The sequence below is a fragment of the Xyrauchen texanus genome, chromosome 19 (genome assembly GCF_025860055.1).
Source record: "Xyrauchen texanus isolate HMW12.3.18 chromosome 19, RBS_HiC_50CHRs, whole genome shotgun sequence".
NCBI classification, from domain to species: domain Eukaryota; kingdom Metazoa; phylum Chordata; class Actinopteri; order Cypriniformes; family Catostomidae; genus Xyrauchen; species Xyrauchen texanus.
In genome coordinates this window covers 35,296,676-35,317,293 of record NC_068294.1, presented here as the reverse complement: position 1 = coordinate 35,317,293, position 20,618 = coordinate 35,296,676, and the positions used below count along the sequence as shown (strand labels likewise).

Below are 20,618 nucleotides of genomic sequence, written 5' to 3'. Positions count from 1 at the left end.
CTGTTCTAAAAGGTACAATAAGCATCTTAATTATGATCCTAAGATACCTCATTTTGGCCAAATTCTAAGGCAGCATCACATGTATCCTTGACGAAGAAGGACAAGTGAACAAAATAAATGCAAACTCGTATTTACTTTTGCCTCTAATATGACCTGAATTAATTCATAAACGAATTAATGCTAAGTTATTATCTTTCATTTACCTTGTAGCAAATAGGTGTCCTTGCTAATGTTATAATGTTAACACTTATTTTACTAATTTTAAACCATGACTTGCACTGCACATAAATAACTAATATTGACAGTATATTCATGCTGTTTAGCCAGAGGGGAACTGGCCCCCACAGTGAGTCTTGTTTCTCCCAAGGTTATTTTTCTCCATTAACAAACATCTTATGGAGTTTTGTGTTCCTTGCCACAGTCGCATTCGGCTTGCTCACTGGGGTTCTAAATACATTATTATTTATTTAATTATTTATTTTTATACACAATTTACAAAAATGACATTTGGGAATGAGGGCTTACTCAGTTTAATCAATAGCATGATCTTCTCGAAATTTCTTTAAAGATGTTTTTAAAAGAAAGAAAAAACACGGTGTGTACTCTAGGTACCTCGTGTCACTATTAAAAGTGGCCCAGCAACAAAGTTTTTAAAATATATTTGGATAATTTCTATAACTTTAAGCAGAAAATTCTGCTTCAAACTACTCAAACACACATTACTCCTATATAGACTGTTGTTGGAAAAAGTAAACGTTTGTCAGAGAAATGGCATATGGCAAAAGTTGCTAAGATAGGATTGATCAGAAATGCTTTTAGGCAAGCTTTAGTTAAGGGTCAATTACCAATAAATGTTTTGTTTTTTGTTTTTTATTTTCTTCCCTCCTCTGGCAATGCAAAGCCATATTTGCTTTCATGTTAACCTTGAAACACATAATTTTTTTTGCATTTGTCAGTGCATTCTCTCTTTTCAAAAACACCCTCGTCATGGTCATCCATGTCACAATACATATCTTGCTCACTCCTGAAAGAGCTCTACTTTAAACAGTATACCACACTCTCATTCCAGAGACCCATGGTGAAAGCTCACAGCTGGAGTCAGGTCTTTCATCAGTGTGTGTGTCAATGAATGGACCGCAATAAATGACATGTATGAATTGATTATGCAGCCCCCTTCTGACCAATGAACTGCTCAGTCACACCTTTTTCATTTTGCATCACTATGGTTCTTCGTATTATGCAAATATGTAGCACAGGAGAGTTAATGATTCCACTTTTGTGTATGTTTGTGTAAGAACTGCAATTAAGTGTGACAAGTTGTGTAACATGGATCAAAATGCTATGCACAATTGTGATTTTACAGAAAGTCATAACATTTTATTGAGCTTTACAGTGCTTATGCTGACACTAGTATGCATTTATTAAGAAAGGAGGCCATGGTTTATGCTGTTGGTACAATCTTGTAAAGAAGGTTAGCAGTTCTCCATGGCAGCATAACTTTGACCGACATTGATTGGCAATATGATCTCAAAATACTATATTTCAGAAAGAAAAAAGCTTAGTCTTTTTGACCAGTGGTTCTCAACAGATGTGTCACGACCCAAAAATTGGCCGAAGTTCTATTCTGATTGGGTCAATCACAGCAGAGAAAAAAAGAACAATGCTAAATTCAAATAAAAGAATGCAGCTAACCATAGACAATAATTATGCATAGTTAGGACAGCAAAATAAATATGATGATAAATAATTAAATTAAATATATATATATATATATATATATATATATATATATATATATATATATATATATATATATATATATATATTGCCATCCCATTTAAAATTATTCAGTTTTACATTGTTAATCTAATCAATTCTCTTAAACATTTGAAGCATTTGCGGCCATGAAATGTTTCAACTCATCATAATAATGACTTTCTCTGGCTTTCAGTACAATTCTAAGGCCAGTACGTGGGATTCAATTCTACACATTCACTGCACATTGTGTCTGGGCTACTAAACAGAAGGCAGAGAGAGAAAAGAACATGCATGAAGAGTATTTGTCATACAGTCTATATTTTTGCAACTAGTTTGTCTCTTAGCTGCTGAAATTCACAGTTCAAAGCTATATTAAACATGCAGTATGTAACAATTTTCATGTAATATTTGCATTTAAAAAAGAATCCCATCTGGCTAAGCAGGAACGTGATCGTAGTCGAGCGAAAACTAGAGTGAACATTGGCAGGGCATTTGATTCCTGGAGGGACCTTCGTTTGGTTTTGGGGATCAAAACTGACCCTGAATTGGCGTTCCCTCTCGAGAGGTCTCTCCTATTGCGTAAGTAGCTTACGCTATGGGAAAACTCAGTTTCTCGAGAAATATTGAAGTCTTTATGTAAAACGCATTGCAGCTGCACAGCAGACAGCAATGAGCGAGGCAGCTTGGTCATTGGCTGTGCTGTGGCAACTTGCTCGAACCAATGAAGGGGCGACTCTGAACGCGCGACCAATGAGCGCGCTTCACGCCCGCGCGCTCAGAGCCCGCCAAGATTGGCGTGGCTAAGGCTATATATTAGGCGCCCCGTCATGAGAGTTCTTTAGATTTAATCTCCTTCAGCAAAGACCTTCTCTTCGCTGGATCATCTGGATTATTGGAGTCTTTTCGCCCGCCGTCTACAAGCCTACAGCAGGACTGCTACGAGGACGCCGGCGCCTTCAGCCGCCTTCAGAGCCTTCTGCTACGCCATCCGGCGCGCATCACCTTATATCTTTACTAAGCAATAACTTTTCAAGTGTTCGCCTCTGCGACGATTTTTTGTCCTTAGTAAAGAGCAAATTCGAGGCGTTGTTTAAAATGCCTTCGACCTGCGCCTCGTGCAGAGGCCCTCTTCCTGACGGGGACCGTCACATTATCTGCGTTCGCTGCCTGGGACCTGACCACGCAGAAGCTGCTCTCACTCGAGGCGGATGCCCCGAATGTGACTCCCTGGGACTCACCGAGCTGCGCGCTCGCTTTGCCGCCTTAGCCGCGAACGAGCCTCCTTCCACCGTGCTGCCATCCCCTCTGTTCAAGCCGCGTAAGAAAAAGCGCTGCTCACGGAGGCCGCCAGAGCACGCGGACTTCAGTGACGTCACGCCGGGCCAGTCTCCACATGCTTCACCACCACCCGAGGACTACCTGCCGCCAGTTCTATTCACGCAGGCAGACCAGCACCCCTCCGGAGCGCTGGGTCTCGTCTCGTTCGGCGCGTCAGGGGACGACGGTGAAAAGGATGACAGCCTTTCCATTGACGCTGCATCCGGCGACTGGCCGGGCTCGGCCTTCGACCCCGCGCCGTCGACACTAGCGGACACGAGCAGGGGCACCAGCATGGACTCAGAAATCGTCCGCATACTGTCCAAAGCCGTGGAAGACCTCGGGCTCGACTGGTCTTCTCAGGAAGAACCCGCCCGCATCCGGCTGGGCGAGTGGTTCCTGCAAGAGCGCCGGCAGGCCCTCGACAGAGACCCTCCCCTTTCTTCCCGAAGTTCACAACGAACTCACAAAGTCGTGGAAAGCCCTGCACTCTGCTCGCCTGAAGCCTTCTTTCTCTTCCTCGCTCTCCTCGGTGGACGGGCGAGAGAAAGAGGCTACTGAGGAACCCGCCCCTCGAGGAGGCTATGGCCAACCATCTGTGCCCACCCTCCACCGCTGGATGGAAAGCCAAAGCTTCTCATCCCTCGAAGCCCTGCAGATCTACCTCAGCTCTCGCCGGTCGCGCATATGCCGCCGCCGGCCAAGCTGCGTCAGCGCTTCATTCCATGGCTGTTCTGCAGGTCTGTCAGGCCAAACTTCTCCGCACCATGGACGATCTGGACCTGAACCTGAGGCTTTCAAGGACCTGCGCAGCACCACTGATGTAGCCCTGCGAGCCACAAAGGCCACCGCCCAATCCATCGGCTGGGCCATGGCTAACCTGACTGTCCTTGAGCACCATCTGTGGCTGACGCTAACAGAAATGAAGGACGCGGATAAGGCGCCATTCCTCGGCAGCCTATCAGCCCCAAGCGGCCTGTTCGGACCGGCGGTAAAAGAGTTCGCTGAACGCTTCACTGAAGCCCAGAAGAATTCGCAGGCTATGCGTCACTTCCTGCCTAAGCGCTCCAGCTCGTCACAGAGACGCCAGAGACCGCCTCAGCTGCAGCAGCGAGCCAGGGCGGCGCCTCCCGTCTCCCAGCCCAGACCTGAAACGGACGCTCGATGCCGCTCGCATTCCGCTAACCGAAAGCAGCCGCCTGAGCGACGGGGACCTCGGCCCAAGATCGTGCTGAACCCGGAGCCTCGTAAGACTTCCTAGCCATAGGAAGAAAGAGAGAGAGTGCGTGTCTCGCTACTACGGTATATGCACCCCCACCCATAAGCGCTGCCCATACACCCTTTATGAAAATGGCGCGCGTGGCTACTACGGTATATGCACCCCCACCCATAAGCGCTGCCCATACAGTTTCAAACATTTCTCCAGCTCATGCCGCGAGCATCACAGATGCGGCGCGAGAGAGCCAAGAAACTCCCCGCTAAGAACGGGAAGCTTTATGAAAGTGCCGCGCGTGCCTATCACAATGTATGCACCCCCACCCGTAAACACTGTCTATACAGTTTCAAACATTTCTCCAGCTCATGCTGCGAGCATTACGGAGATAGCGTGCGTGCCTGTAATCTCACACGCACCACTGCACTCGGCACTCAACAAAGCTGCTCAGCACGCTCCCGCGCCTCTGAGAGCTGTAAGCTCAGTGTTAGCACAAGGCAATTCGCCGGCAGGGTCCATATGTCACTGCGACACGCCCCCAGCCAGCATTCAGCCCATATCTGTGCGAGCAAAAGCCGGGGAAAAAATCCCGACATGCCGAAATGGGTTTTGAACATAATAAGACACGGTTACTCGCTTCAATTCGCTCGCAGACCACCCCGCTTTTCAGCGGTGGTTGAGACGAAAGTGAGGAAAGATGTTTCACATGTTCTACGCACCGAGGTGCTCAAACTGATAGAGAAGAGCGCTATAGAAACTGTTCCTCCCTCTATGAGCGAGGCAAGTTTTTACAGCCGCTACTTTCTCGTTCCGAAAAAGGACGGTGGCCTCCGCCCCATCCTAGATCTCAGACATCTGAACAAAGCTTTAATGATTCGTTCGTTCAGAATGTTAACGACCAAACATATCCTCGCGCAAGTTCGCCCCGGGGATTGGTTTCTATCAGTGGATTTGAAAGACACTTACTTTCACATTCCGATAGCGCCTCATCACAGGCCATTTCTGAGATTCATGAAATGTATGGACGCAGCACTTTCCCCCCTGAGACAGCGGGAAGTGCGAATACTGAATTACCTCGACGATTGGCTAATCCTAGCACAATCAGAGAGTCAGTTAACGACGCACAGATCTTGGATTATCAGTCATCTAGAATGTCTGGGTCTGAGAATCAATTTAGCAAAGAGCATGCTATCCCCCAGCCAGAATATCTCTTTTCTGGGAATAGTGCTAGTCTCAGTGCAGATGACGGCGCGCCTCTCATCAGAGCGCGCGCTTGCTATTCGGCGCCTTGCAACATCATTCAGAGCGGTAGCGCGCGCCCGTCAAAGCGATTTCAAAGGATGCTCGGTCTCATGGCCTCGGCATCAGCTGTACTCCAGCTAGGATTGTTGCACATGCGTCCTCTCCAACGCTGGCTCAAGAGCCGTGTCCCCACTCGCGGCGTGGCGCTCGGGCCACTTTTTAATCAGAGCGAATCACGGCTGTATAAAAGCCCTGGCGCCCTGGAAGGCCATCGACTGGTATCAAACCGGTGTGAGTCTGAGCGTAAACACGCGGAGAAAAATGATCACGACAGATGCCTCCAAAATAGGATGGGGGCCCTTTACGAGGGCAGGCCTGTCTCGGTTTTTGGTCAAACCGGAAAAGCCTACATATAAACTGTCTGGAAATGAAAGCGGTCGCCTTGGCTCTCAGAGCCCTGCTTCCGTACCTGAAAAATGAACACGTCCTGGTCCGAACGGACAACATGACGGTAGTGTCGTATATAAATCGCCAGGGTGGACTCAGGTCGAGCTCCCTGCACTCTATGGCCAGGGAGCTCATCTTATGGTCACAGCACAACCTGCGCTCGCTGAGAGCAGCGCATGTGCCAGGCATCCTGAACCAGGGAGCGGACATGCTGTCCAGAGACAAGGTTCTCCCAGGAGAATGGTCTCTCCACCCCCTGACTGTCCAGTGGTTATGGCAAACCTTGGGCGAAGCAGACGAGGCGCTTATATGCCCAAAAGTGGAAAGTGTTCAGTGACTGGTGTGATACCAAGAGCTTGAACCCCAAATCGTCGCGAGATACCAAGCGTACTCGCCTTTTGCAAGAGCTGCTGGAGGCGGGCGCACACCCTCCACGCTCAAAGTCTATGTGGCTGCCATAGCGCGTCACACAATCCTGATAAAGGGCGCTCATTAGGGAAAAGCGACCTAATCATTCGTTTCCTAAGAGGCGCTAGGAGGATGAACCCTCCTTGCCCCCCTCGGTACCGATCTGGGACCTGGCCACGGTCCTGGATGCACTCAAGAGTGCCCCGTTTGAACCTCTCCGAACCGTGCACCTTAAACAGCTCTCGCTCAAAAGCCAAGAGAAAAGTCAAGAGAGTGGGCGACCTGCACGCGCTGTCATCAAGCGCTGCTTGCCTGGAATTTGGACCTAACGACTGCAGAGTTGTCCTTAGGCCAAAGCACGGGTATATTCCTAAAGTGCTCTCCACACCCTTCAGAGTACAGGTGATATCTCTGGCAGCTATCGTCTTCAGCAGGCAAGCGACGCTAATTTACTCTGCCTGGTCAGGCGCTCAGAGTATACTTGGAGCGTTCTGCCCGTTCAGACAGATGGAACAATTATTACGTATGCTTTGGCGGCCGCACTAAAGGTCTCGCAGTTTCAAAGCAAAGAATATCGGCTGGATAGTAGATGCTATAAGCTGGCTTATGAAGCCAAGGGCCTTCAATGCCCCTTAGGCGTCAGAGCTCACTCTACGAGGAGCATGGCCTGCTCGTGGGTGTGGTCGAGTGGGATACCCATCGAGGATATTTGTCGTCGGCAGGCTGGGCCTCGCCTTCGACATTTATCAGGTTTTATAACCTACAGGTCCCCTCATTGCATTCCAACATTCTATCAGCCTGACTGTAGTATGGACTGGAGTACATATATGCTGAGCATTATCTCCTCCCTTATAAGGTCCGTCTCTGACTGACTTAGGGAGTTTTTATGCATATCAGTAAAAAGAAAAATCAGTACATAAGATATGTGGGTGTGTTTTTACAATGAGCGCCCACCATGGGCCACCTTGGGGCAAATGCGCTCTGTATTATCCCATTATATAGCTCGCCGTTGGCGGCTCGTTGAATAATCACTTTGCTTTAAGGCTCAGGCATCTGCCTCTGGCTTTATAGAGCTGAAGTCAGCACGCACAGCGTTTTGCATGGTGTTCCCATAGCGTAAGCTACTTACGCAATAGGAGAGACCTCTCGAGAGGAACGACTTCGGTTACTAACGTAACCTCGGTTCCCTGAGAGGAGGGAATGAGTATTGCGTAAGCTGCCGTGCTTGTAGCTTGGTCAGTCGCTTCAGTTGATTGAACCTAAAGAACTCTCATGACGGGCCTAATATATAGCCTTAGCCACGCCAATCTTGGTGGGCTCTGAGAGCCTGGCGTGAAGCGCTCATTGGTCGCGGCGTTCAGAGTCGCCCGTCATTGGTTCGAGCAAGTTGCGCAGCACAGCCAATGACCGAGCTGCCTCGCTCATTGCTGTCTGCTGTGCAGCTGCAATGCGTTTTACAAAAAGACTTCAATATTTCTCGAGAAACAGAGTTTTCCCATAGCGTAAGCTACTTACGCAATACTCGTTCCCTCCTCTCAGGGAACCGAGGTTACGTTAGTAACCGAGTCGTTCTTCTTATTGGACAGGTAAGCTTACATAACTTCAAATCATGTGAAATATAGTGCCATAAAGATTGATCTGTGTAATTTTATCTAACTTGATCTTGCCTGCTAACGCTGACGAATTACAAGCTACCTTGCTTCGTAACTTTCAAATCATTTCATCGATCTTGTCTTTCTACTAAATGTCAGGTATATACAGATACAATTAAGCAAACACGCTGGTTTCTTGAGTGTAGTACAACATATTACATACAAAACATACAATAGTGCAACATAACTGTGCAGTGCAACAGTAACCTGTCTGGTGTAGTTCAGTAGTATGTAGCTGTATGTGTGTATCAGTATGCTATGTTAGTTGATAAGTAGATTTAGTTTAGTCTCAAAGTTTGTAGTAAAACAATCATAACTGTGTAATTTTAATTATGCGTATCACGTTCAGGCTCTTTGTACGTTACCTCATGGTTTTGGCCGATGCTCGCTCGCTCGCTCGCGTCCCTATGGAGTGTGTGCACGTGCGCGAGCATGAGTAACAGGGAGCTGGCTGCAGTTCACTAAACGGCCACATGTGTCATTGATAATAAGGGTTTCTGAATCTTACATACTGCACCTTTAATATAGCAGAACTGTTGAAGACAGCTTGATAAGTAGCATCTCTGACTCAATGGGTGCATACCTAGACAGAATGTTTGGGCATTATATGCTATATTATATATTTACTCAAATCAAATGCACACACTCAGCTGAGCTAACTCGAAATGTGCTTATGATGTCCAAAAATGTTGTCTGTAGTCAGCTTACTAGGTTTTGAGACAGAGCTGTCTGCCTAGACAATATTTTGGCATTATAGTCATGCTCAGCTCACACTCTGCTCAGCTGACTCGAAATGCATCTATGCTACCCAACAAATGCTGTCTTGTCTTGGTACACAGCTCACTAGGTAGCATTGAGACACAGTCAGTGTTTCTGCTGTCTAGGTATACACCGCACAAGTTTTGAGACAAAGTCTCCCTGTTTGTAGCCTACCATGTATGGTATGTAGTATGCCATTCCGAATTCAGCCAGTGTTTCTGCTGTCTAGGTAGGCAGTGACTCGCTAGGCAGCGTTTTGGGCATTATAGCTGTGCCCAGCTGACTCAGAGCGCGCCTCTGATGCCCAAAAACGCTGTCTAGTTAGGCAGGACACAGATGTTTTGAGACACAGCCAGTGCTTTTCGCTCCGAGCTCATTTAGCGCGCCTCTCTCTCCGCTCAGTTTGATCTTCACTCATTGAAATCTGCCTTTTCATTCACTCGTGTTCTTGCCCTCAGAGAGAACAAATGTCAATTCGAGCTTACGGTACGAAATAATGGAAATAACTTTCACTAACGCGTTCAAGGTTTCATTTACATCCTGATTGACAGTTTGACAATTCGCGGTGCGGCGCGCGCGGCTGCTCTTGACGTTCAATGGACATTAATCTAATTTATTTATTTATTTTTGCAATTTTTTAGAATCTTTAACAATATTAATTGATATGTGGTCTACCGGTGAGAGGACTACATTTATTTTACGTTAAACGCAGACATAAAAGAAACAATTACGTGATATTTGCAATCAGATATCATCCTAAAAGCGAAGAAATGGATCTTATGGGGATCTACCTGCTTCACATCACCTTTGCCGGTAGGTAACATGCTCCTCGCGAGCTTTCATCAAAGTTTCTCCTCCGAGGGCGCTGACACAACACGAATAGTTTCTTATTCATTTTTGATTTGCACTAGATCAGCTCTCTGTTGTAGTCATGACGGTGACAGGAATTTGATTGATTCATATGAATTAATCAAACTATGACAAATGTGAACACGATATCTCACTTTCATTTCATTTGATTAATGACTTTATGAATAGGCCTACATCTGTTATGCATTATTAGACAACTGATGACTTGCTTACTTTGGTGTGAAAGGTTGCAACTGGGATTTAACCAGAAACACAGTTAAAGTTTGAACTGTTTTTCTTTGCATTTGTTGTGTGTGTGTGTGTGTGTGTGTGTATGTATATATATATATATATATATATATATATATATATATATATATATATATATATATATATATATGCTACAACACTCGCATATAGAAAATACACATATGATAGATCACTGACCTGACATTTGTAACCTTAGTTGATTGAATATACAGTGTGTTTTAGCTGATTGGATTTGTGCAAACGATGTCCCTGAAATTCTGCTAATATAATGAGATTTTCAGGACTGTCATTTGTGTGTGTGTGTGTATAATCAGAATATGTAGCTATGTGTGGCATTATAACAAGTGTATTTGCATGTTTTGAAAAATAAATTCACAGATGAAAGCTTTGAAAATTGATTCACAAATGAAACAAGAAGCACTAATTTTCCTGAAATCCTGTTCATATGATATGATAGGATTACAATGTTATCCATTAAAAAGGCAGTGCAGATACTTAAGTCATCACCGGCTTTCTTAACATGGGGGTGTTTCTCACTGGACTAAGAGCTGTCAGCTTGATTGCTCATCCTTTTCATATATATATATATATATATATATATATATATATATAGAGAGAGAGAGAGAGAGAGAGAGAGAGAGAGAGAGAGAATATATAAGATAGCATTTATTTAAATAGTATTAATCATCATTCCATGTAGAGCATTTATTATGAACCAACAGTTTGCCTAACCATCTGTAATTTCAAGCAATCAAATATTCTTCTGTAAAGAGTAAATTCTAGAACAGGAAAAACATGCCAAGTTATTGTTGCTTTATAGGATAATCAGTATAGTTAACGATCACCAAAATGGAGTTCCTTTGAAATGTTCTAAAGCAGTGTGTTAAAATCATTCCACCAATCACAATGACGCAGAGCGCAACAGTGACTGCCCACTTTGACAGACCTTGGTTTTATAAGTCATGGAATATGCCCACATCCACACAATCATGCTTTTGTTTGAAAATGATTTGATTTTGCTATATTTATGCCTCTCGTCCACACTTCAGTGTCCTTTTACTTCACTGAAAATGGCGACTTTCAAAACCGCTCTCCATAACCACATTTTTTGCAAAGCGATAATGCTAGGAAACTGAAAACTTTTTTTTAAACACAAATGGATTATTGTGGATGTGACCTATATGTATAAAATGCAGTCTATTGCAAATAGTGCAAAATATTCCCAAAATATTAACAAATATATAAGTTGCTTACGAGTTTAGGGAGACAGACTCGTTGCTTTGTGGGAGCGGCCGGTCACTATTGAGACCTGTGAAACAGCAACTTCTGTGATTTATGGCTCAGGTGACTGGCTTAAAAGGACCTGCCTTTGGAACTAAGTGCCCATGAGCAACAATGGCAGTAGGTCACATACTTCCAGGGGTGCCTGTGCCAGCGGAGTCACTGCCTTTGAGATAAATGGGAATGCTAATGATAGCTTTCTTTATTTGTTTGAAGGGGAGGGATTAAAAAAAATAAATAAGAGAGATTGGTGACATCATCTGAAAAGGAAATTCATTTCAGAGGTGGAGCAAGCAAGAACAGGAATGTGCATTATGAAAGCAAACAGAGTTTTGATTCCATGCTGACTTTAACCTCAGTGGCAGGTGTCTCTAGAAAGGCTTAAAAATAAATTTCTCCATTGTGAAAACGATTGGGATTTTTATGTCCAGAACCCAATTCTTCCAGAACTTGAGTCAAGTCTCAAACCCTATCCCCTCAATTATGAACATAAAGCAAGACCTGTCTACCATTTTAACAAACCACATATTAAACATATAGACCTTCACGTCAATTCCATAGCCAATCCCACTGTCACTTAAGGGTACTGAAAACCAGACAGTTTGTCAGTGATTAGCCAAGGTAAAGATCGATTCATGCTCAGAGAGCCTGTAAATTAGAAACTCTATCAATGTCCTTTAGCCAAAGCCATGACTGACATATGTTAATTCTGACCTTGTCGTTAACAGGTTAATAATATAATTATCATTATTACATGAAACAATGCTACAATTAATTGTTCATGTTTTTAGAGCATTATACTTAATAGCTCGGGCAGCAGTTGAAATATGCATTTCAAAGCCACACTCATACGGCAGAATACTTGCCGACAGCTTGATGATCAGCCCCTCTTGCTGTACCTACTGACTCAATGTTTCTCACTCAAGGCTCAAATGCGCTCGACAGTCAACAGTTACTCTCTCCTCAGAATCTGACAGGACATGCATAATCTTGAATGACTTTCTTTTCTCTGTGAAACACAAAAGGAGATGTTAAACAGAATGTTAGCCTGAGTCACCATCCACTTTTATTGTATGAAAAAAAAGATGCAATGAAAGTGAATGATGACTGAAGCTAGCATTCTGCCTAACATCTCCTTTTGTGTTCCATGGAAGAAAGAACATGATACAGGTTTGGATCAACATAAGAGTGAGTCAATATGGACAGAATACTTTTCTTTTTTTGTTGTTGTGGTAAACTATCCCTTTAAAGGCACAGTCACATTTACCTTTGCTCTGCGAAATTCTGTGAATAAAGAAGGCATGCGCGGATGTTGAGCGCCTGTAAGACCTGCAAAAATCAAATTGCCAAGCAGCCTCTTTTTAATGTTGCATTTTATACTCTGGGAGAGTGAAGTTAAAACGAATGTAACCTCTAAAATGATATCCTTGTCCATTGTGAAAATTCAGTTGCTGTGTACAAAGCACCTTACAGACAGAGGTCACTGGCAAACTAAGCAACTTCCAATTTCACGATCTCTAATTCACGATCATCTGGTTTGCCTTGTGATTACTTATTCCCACAGAATTTCACTGTGTAAAGGTAAATGTGAACACTCCTTAAAGGGACAGTTCACCAAATAATTTAATTTCTCTCATCATTTACTCACGCTCATGTCATCCCAGAGATATATGACTTTCTTTCTTCTGTAGAAAACAAACAAAGATTTTTAGAGGAATATTTCAGCTCTGTAGGTCCATACAATACAAGTGAATATTGACCAAAACTTTGAAGCTACAAAAAGCACATAAATGCAGCATAAAAGTAATCAATATGACTGCAATGGATTAATATATGTCTTCTGAAGCAATGCAGTGGCTTTGGGTGAGAAACACATTATTATTACTTCAGAAAGTAGAGTTATAGTAAACATGACTTAATATTGATTTGTTTCTCACCCACACCTATCATATTGCTTCTTAAGACATAGATTAAATTAATGGAGTCATAATGAATACATGTATGGTGCCTTTATGTGATTTTTTGGAGCTTGAAAGGTCTGGTCACCATTCACTTGCATTGTATGGACCTACAGAGCTGAAATATTCTTCTAAAATCTTCACTTGTGTTCAGAAGAAGAAAAAAAGTCATACACGTCTGGAATGGCATGAGGGTTAGTAAATGACGAGAGAATTTACATTTTTTGGTGAACTATCCCTTTAAAGATGTACATTACCACTAAAATTCTGAAAAGTTTCGCTGTGGAGATTTTGAATGGCATTTATACAGTACTTCTGGAACACAATTGTTCTGAAACAAGAGACATTAACATTCTTTTAATGTCTCTAGAGCCTGAGTATTTTGTATTCTTTGACATTTTGTCATCCTAAAACAGTTATGGAACAGAGTGTATAGAATCTCACTGGTTTATGCCATAAACAGTATTAAAACTAGCAAAGTGTGCAGAGCTCTAACAGACAAACCCCTTAAAACTGTTACAATGCTGACTATTTTGAAAGTATGTCTTGCTGCAGAATGTAAATGTAATTTGGTTATTAGTTGCTCCCCAACACTAATGTGTCCTCACAAACTAAAAGCCTGAACATCTACCTTAATAACTAACATGTTCAACATAAAATATCTGAACTGAAGCCCTTGGATGGTTGCTGCAACATGAATGAAAGTAGTGTTCAAGTGTAAGGGGATAATGTAATACCGCTGTTGCAAATTAATAGAATTGAATTAGCAGTCATGGTAGAGAGGGTATTGGGGGCATTGATTTTTAGCATTTTATTATTGATTTTATCTATATGACAAATGTCTAGGTTGTTCAATGTGACAGACTAGCGGAGTAAAGTAGTAAAGATGAATATTACATATACATTTCTTTTTACTTTTTTAAATGCTCGTTAGCATAATTATTTGTATTACTTTAATGAATTCTATCTTCCAATCAAAATTTCATAATATTTTTGTAATAGCTGTTGCGTAAACAAGTGAACTCCAAAAAACACACTGGCATTAAGGCAGGGTCCGCATATTGATTTTAAATCAAAAATTTCTTTTTTATATATATATATATTATTTTTTTTATTTTTTTTTTTACAAATGTCACTTCGGGGCAAGCTGTCATATTTTTATTGGGGACATTTTTCACGTTATATATGTAGTAATTGTCTGGAATTTATTAATTATAGTTTTTGTTGGCTTAAACAATTGTTTAATGTTTTTGTACGCTACTTTTACATTGGTTTGTGTTTCAGAATTGCTTTAAGGTTTAAAAAAAGCAACATTTTCTCACTGTGACAACATGCCCTACTATTGGTAGCCAGGACTTTAAGGTATATGCCTGTACAAAAAAAATGTACTTTCAAAAATAAACCTACACTGTGCAATATTTATTGGAATGAAAAAGGGGGACAACTAGGTCTCCCCTATATATGTAATAAATAGTACAATGAAAGAAAAAGTAATATCAGCAATATCAATAATAATGTCTCTTGACAAATGTCACATTGTGAACTGATGACAATTTAATGGTATAAGATTGATAATATGGCCATTACAGACAACATTACTGTCTCTATTTATTTGCTGAAAGAATATATTACACAGCCCTACTTATATGTGTGTATGGGCCAAAACCCAGTACTTAAGATCTATACATTCAACAGTCATTTGTATCATACAATGTAATATGTATCTCATCTCGTTATAATCGATTGTGTTTTTATCGTTGGGCATTTACTTCTCATACCGAGTGATGTCCAAATAGCAAATTGATTATGGTAGTTATCAGACTTGCTTGGAATGAATCATCTGCTTTCATAATTCCTTTTCTCTTTCTGGGCTGAACACATTTAAGTCTTTAAGCAGCAGGGGTGGCTTTCAGATTTAACTGAGTACCCCCGGATCATTTGCACTGGCAGACAGGAGTGTTAAAAGTCACAGAGGCAGAATGAGTTGTAATGTGGGCTACACCTACGCTGCCACCTCTATTCTGCTATTATATGCAGAGCCTTTAAAACTGTTCTTATGTTTAATTATAGATGCTCTAGACCCCACAGTTAAGCTGCGTCTCTGACGTTCATCTAATGTCAGTCAGTTTGATTGTTTCGACCTTTCATGCTGACATTGTTCAATTCCTCACATTATCATCTGCCTACAATATTAAACCGTAATAGCTCCAAACAGTACATTATATAGGGAGTCAAATGGAGGCACAGTTGAGAAATATAATGTTCCCTGGTTAGGATTAATCTTAGTGGCAGGTCATTTAAAATGGTACTAAGCAGTGGAATGGAAATTAGCCCCCAGCCTGAAACACTGTGTGTAGTGGGATATTTGCTTTGGAATAAATGGTAAGATCACTTTTCCTACCAGTCCTGTTAAGATATTCAGGAGATGGCCCCAGGGTTAGATGACTATGCTGTCCTCTAATGGCCAAACAGAGGCTCATTAGTTGAGTAATTTTGACAGTTAGTCTGGTGTAGAGAGACTGACAGATAGAGATCTCTCCTGCCGGACATATATGATGGCTATGTGTGTGTCAACTGCAATAACTAACAGTTGGCACCATTAAGACAATATGCAAACTAAATTTGTATATATAAACAGCATTGTCCGATTACATTAACCTGAAAAATTATATCAAATCATATTTGTAAAAGCAATAAATTAAGACAAGGAGTATTTAGATTTTAGTTGCAGTATTGAAGAAATGTGAAGAAAAGAAAAGAAAAGACTGTGAGGTTTTTGTGCCATTTTAAGGCACATAAAGCAATTAAAGCATTTTATAGTTCAGGCTTTACCTTCTTTGATGCCAATAACTGCAATGGATATTAGTGATGCACCAAAATGAAAATTCTTGGCCGAAACCATCTTTTTGGATAGGGGTGCACCTATCGATCGGCCGCTGATTGAAATAGGCAGATATTTGACTTAAAGAGCCCATATTATGCTCTTTTACAGGTTTGTAATTTTAGTTTGGGGTGGGGGTGGGGGGTCGTCTACTAAAATAGGTTTACATGCTTTAATGTTCAAAAAACACATTATTTTTCTCATACTATATACTGCTGCAGCACCTCTTTTCACCCTCTGCCTGAAACACTCTGTTGTTGCTCCTGTCTCTTTAAAGTCCCCCTTTCCGAAAAGCACAGTCTGCTCTGATTGGTCAGCTGGCCTAGCCTGTTGTGATTGGTCAACCACTTTGAGTGTGTGTCGGAAATATAACGCTCCTTACCATAACAGCTCCAGAGGCTTCCTGAGCAGTGCAATCCTGAGGGCATTATGCAAAAGTGTTACAAAGTGACGTAGCTTTGTCACGGAATGAATGGCTGGACTGCACACCAGGTGTTCAGGCAGTTCAGGAGCAGTGTTTTCTGTGGGAGATTGGAACTCCTTTTGGCATGGATTTTGTGCTTTTTAACTTTGCAGACCTTTTACATATACAAACAGCTATATTACACACTAAAGGAAAGGTATAATAGGGCCTCTTTAAATCTGTGATCGGCAATCGGCCGATCGTGCCTAGAATCAGGCTGATCTTTTTGCAGCACGCAGGGAATCAAACATACACTGCTCCTCTAATGAATGATCACTTGTTCTGCCCTTGAAGTATGACTGAGTGGCCTTTGGAGGGTGAGTTATTGGCAATTCTATGCATTTACGAATTCAAACATTCAGACATGACGTTTTTAAAAATGTGTAAGAATTACATGTGTACACTGGCGGCCACGAGTTTGGATTAATTAACAGATTTTGCTGTTTCGGAAGGAAATTGGTACTTTAATCACCAAAGTGGCATTCAACTGATCACAATGTATAGTCAGGACATTACTGATGTAAAAAACAGCTCCATCACTATTTGAAAAAAGTCATTTTTGATCAAATCTAGACAGACCAAATTTCCAGCAGCCATAACTCCAACACCTTATCCTTGAGTAATCATGCTAAATTGCTAATTTGGTACTAGAAAATTGCTTGCCATTATATCAAACATAGTTGAAAGCTATTTGGTTCGTTAAATTAAGCTTAACATTGTGTTTGTATTTGTTTTTGAGTTGCCACAGTATGCAATAGACTGGCATGTCTTAAGGTCAATATTAGGACAAAAATGTCAAAAAAGAGACAAATGTGTACATTACAGTCTTCAAAGACAAAGGACAACTGGCTCTAACAAGGACAGAAAGAGATGTGGAAGAGATGTACAACTAAACAAGAGGATAAGTACATCAGAGACTCTAGTTTGAGAAATAGACACCTCACATGTCCTCAGCTGACAGCTTCATTGAATTCTACCCGCTAAACACCAGTTTCATGTACAACAGTAAGAGAAGACTCAGGGGTGCAGGCCTTGTGGGAAGAATTGCCAAGAAAAAGCCACTTTTGAAACAGAAGATCAAAAAGAAAAGGTTAGAGTGGGCAAAGAAACACAGACATTGGACAAAAGATAATTGAAAAAGAGTGTTTTGGATCTTAACCCCATTGAGCTTTTGTGGGATCAGCTAGACTGTAAGGAGCGTGAGAAGTGCCCGACAAGACAGTCACATCTATGGCAAGTGCTACAGGAAGTGTGGGGTGAAATGTCACCTGAGGATCAGGACAAACTGACAGCTAGAATGCCAAGGATCTGTAAAGCTGTCATTGTTGCACGTGGTAGATTGTTTGATGAGAACTCTTTGAAGTAGTTTAAGAAGTTCTGAATGTTTTTTATTTTTCAAATTGTAATTGTAATTTTTCATGTTATTAATGTTATTAATGTCCTTACTATACATTGTGATCAGTTGAGTACTAATTTCTTTCCATAAGAGCAAAATCTGTACATTATTTAAAACTTTTGGCCGCCAGTGTGTGAATATTAAGTTGCCCATTTTCTAGAGTCAACACTATAGTTATTCTGACTTGTTCCACAGTGAGCAGGAGAAGGATAAGGTAGCTGAAAATGGGTGTAAAAAGAATTAAACAACAAATAAACATGCAAATACAATCTGAGTTAATGTGACAATCAGACGTTGTGTGGAGCGATAGAGAATGTTTGAGCAATCATGAGCGCTTCTAGCTTTATATTTTAGCTCTCTTTAACATGAGCGCTCTCGGTGTCAATCAAACGTGTGTTCTCCGGGTGCTCGCAGTATCTACTCAAGTCAGTCATCTCAGTGCTATTTTGTGTGGATCCCAATTTAAATCAGATTAATGTTCACAATACAACTAATAACAGATGTAACTTTTTAACGGCACCTTGTCTTCAAGCATTTGCTTAATAATTAGTGATTTGTGTTACAACAAGACACCAAAGACACTAAACAAATCATAGTTATTAATGATTTCTCACTGGAGCAGTTTTAGAGCTTGTAATGGATATATTTTTCTTATATTTGAAAGTATCTCTGTGAGTGATGATCTCATTGTTTTTGGTTTCCAGTATGTCACAATGACCTTTTGATATTGACAACAGAACTATTCATAATTGTTTTCAATACAAATAAATGTTAGTACAGCATTTATTAATCATAATGATAGTTAAAAAATACAATTGTTAATTGTTAGTTTATGTTAGTTCATTGGGCATTAATGCGCATTAACTAATACAACTTTTGATTTGAAAAATTTATTAGTATATGTTGTAACAAACATTAAGTTCATTAGTTCATGCTAACTAAATTAATGTTGTTAAATAATATTAAAAAATGGAACATTTTTGTAAAGTGTTACCGTAATTCTTCTGTGTGGGGCATAAACATATAACTACAGCATATAACATGCATAAGTGTGGCAAAGGGCACTTTAAGAAAAAATCGGTATGAGCGATCTTTGTGTTTAAAAAATGTGGAGATCGGTATAGGCCTCAAAATTCCTGATCAGTGCACCACTAATTTTGGACACACTGGGCTGAAAACCCAAACCGAAAATTATTGTTTTAGAGACTTTGTTTTGAATAATTGAACAAATTCTAAATGTTATTATTAGGGATAAACCAAAACCACATTTTCTATAACCAAACATTTCATTATAAAATAGAGTAGACAGAAAAGAATTAGAGCTGTTGGAAAAAATCTTTCAGCGATGCATCGCGATTCATACTCAAACAATTCTGAATCGATTCTCAAAAGAATCAGAATTGATTCTGAGTTCAGTTTAAATCACGGCAGAGCACGTGGAAACAAAGACACGAGTTAAGTGCGTACACTAAAGTCAAGTGCACAAACACGACTGTTTAAAGACCAGCTGTATCAAACACATGACCATTTGTGCCCGAATGAAACTACAATCCCAAAATTCTTTCACAAACTCACGCAGATAGCAACGGGAGAGTTTATCCGTGATAAGAAGCCAACAAACAACATGAAAGACGCGCTCGCACCTATAATTGCACTGATTTGCACACAACGGGGGAAAACACAGAAGAAAATAATGACGAGGCAGTGGTTCGGGAGATGTTGGTGATGTTATCGTTTAATAATGTTTGTCCCCCTCCCCCCGATTACTTTCTCTACTATTGCGCACTCTCCATTTCATTGGCTTTTGTCATTGGCGGTCATTCGTTTGTTAGGACAGTGTGCACACCTGATGATAAAGGTTTTATCTTCTACTCGCAGAGCAAACAGATAGAACAGTGCATACGGGACACTTGATACATTTCTGAAGCAACAACTGTGCTATTTAAACCGCTTTACTATCACCTGTGCAGGTGAGGAGAGGAGAAGCTGACTGCTGTACTCTCATAGAAGCAGATATCTCTCTCATCCTGGACCAGCAACTTCCATTTGTGCTTCAAAATTAAAATGAATAGCACGGCATAGATTCATTTTAAATAATAATGAAATACTAGTAAATGAGTTACAATGCTTAAACAAAAATAAAAATAATAATATAATCAGTTTTTGTGTGTTTTAAGAGATTTTTCATAAGGTTCTAAAGAAAGAAACGGAAAAACAGAGATACTCTTTTAAACTATAGAACCAATTATTTAATCTTGTGGATGTTTTGTTCACAGCTCATACTGAAAGTAAAAGGCCAGTTTATGTAACGTGACTCATTCTTATTTTTAAAACAGCTGTTAAATAAAAAGCTGAAAGGGAAAAAATAGAGAGTAAAAAATTATTTTTTAAAAACTGACTAAGAAAGATATTGAAGGATAAGATGCATCGTGATGCATCGAGGATCATTTTATAATTGAATAATTACCCTTTGAATCGTAATTGAATCGAATCGCGAGGCCAGTGAAGATTCACACCTTTAAAAAGAATTACATAAAAATATGTAGCCTAATAAGAAAACCTTTATTAACAGTTTTAACATTAACAGTAATTTCAGTACATTTTGAAAACAACATAAATCCAGTTCTTTTGGCACATTTATTTTTTTTCACATTGTGGACTTAGTGGATCTTTTTGGTGTTAATTTTAGTTGTGATAGGATATCACATAGCTCAGTCAATTTGA

The 20,618-nt window shown here is 41.0% G+C and overlaps 1 protein-coding gene across 1 annotated transcript in view; it reads left to right on the top strand.

Annotated features, from left to right (window-relative positions):
• The first annotated feature begins 9,228 nt into the window (after window positions 1-9,228).
• The window catches only part of LOC127660067 (GDNF family receptor alpha-4-like), a 73,231-nt gene continuing 61,841 nt past the window's right edge, over window positions 9,229-20,618 (top strand). The window contains exon 1 of the mRNA XM_052150131.1: window positions 9,229-9,609. Coding sequence (XP_052006091.1) covers window positions 9,567-9,609 — 43 coding nt within the window. The 5' untranslated portion in view covers window positions 9,229-9,566. The remainder of the gene's footprint in view (window positions 9,610-20,618) is intronic.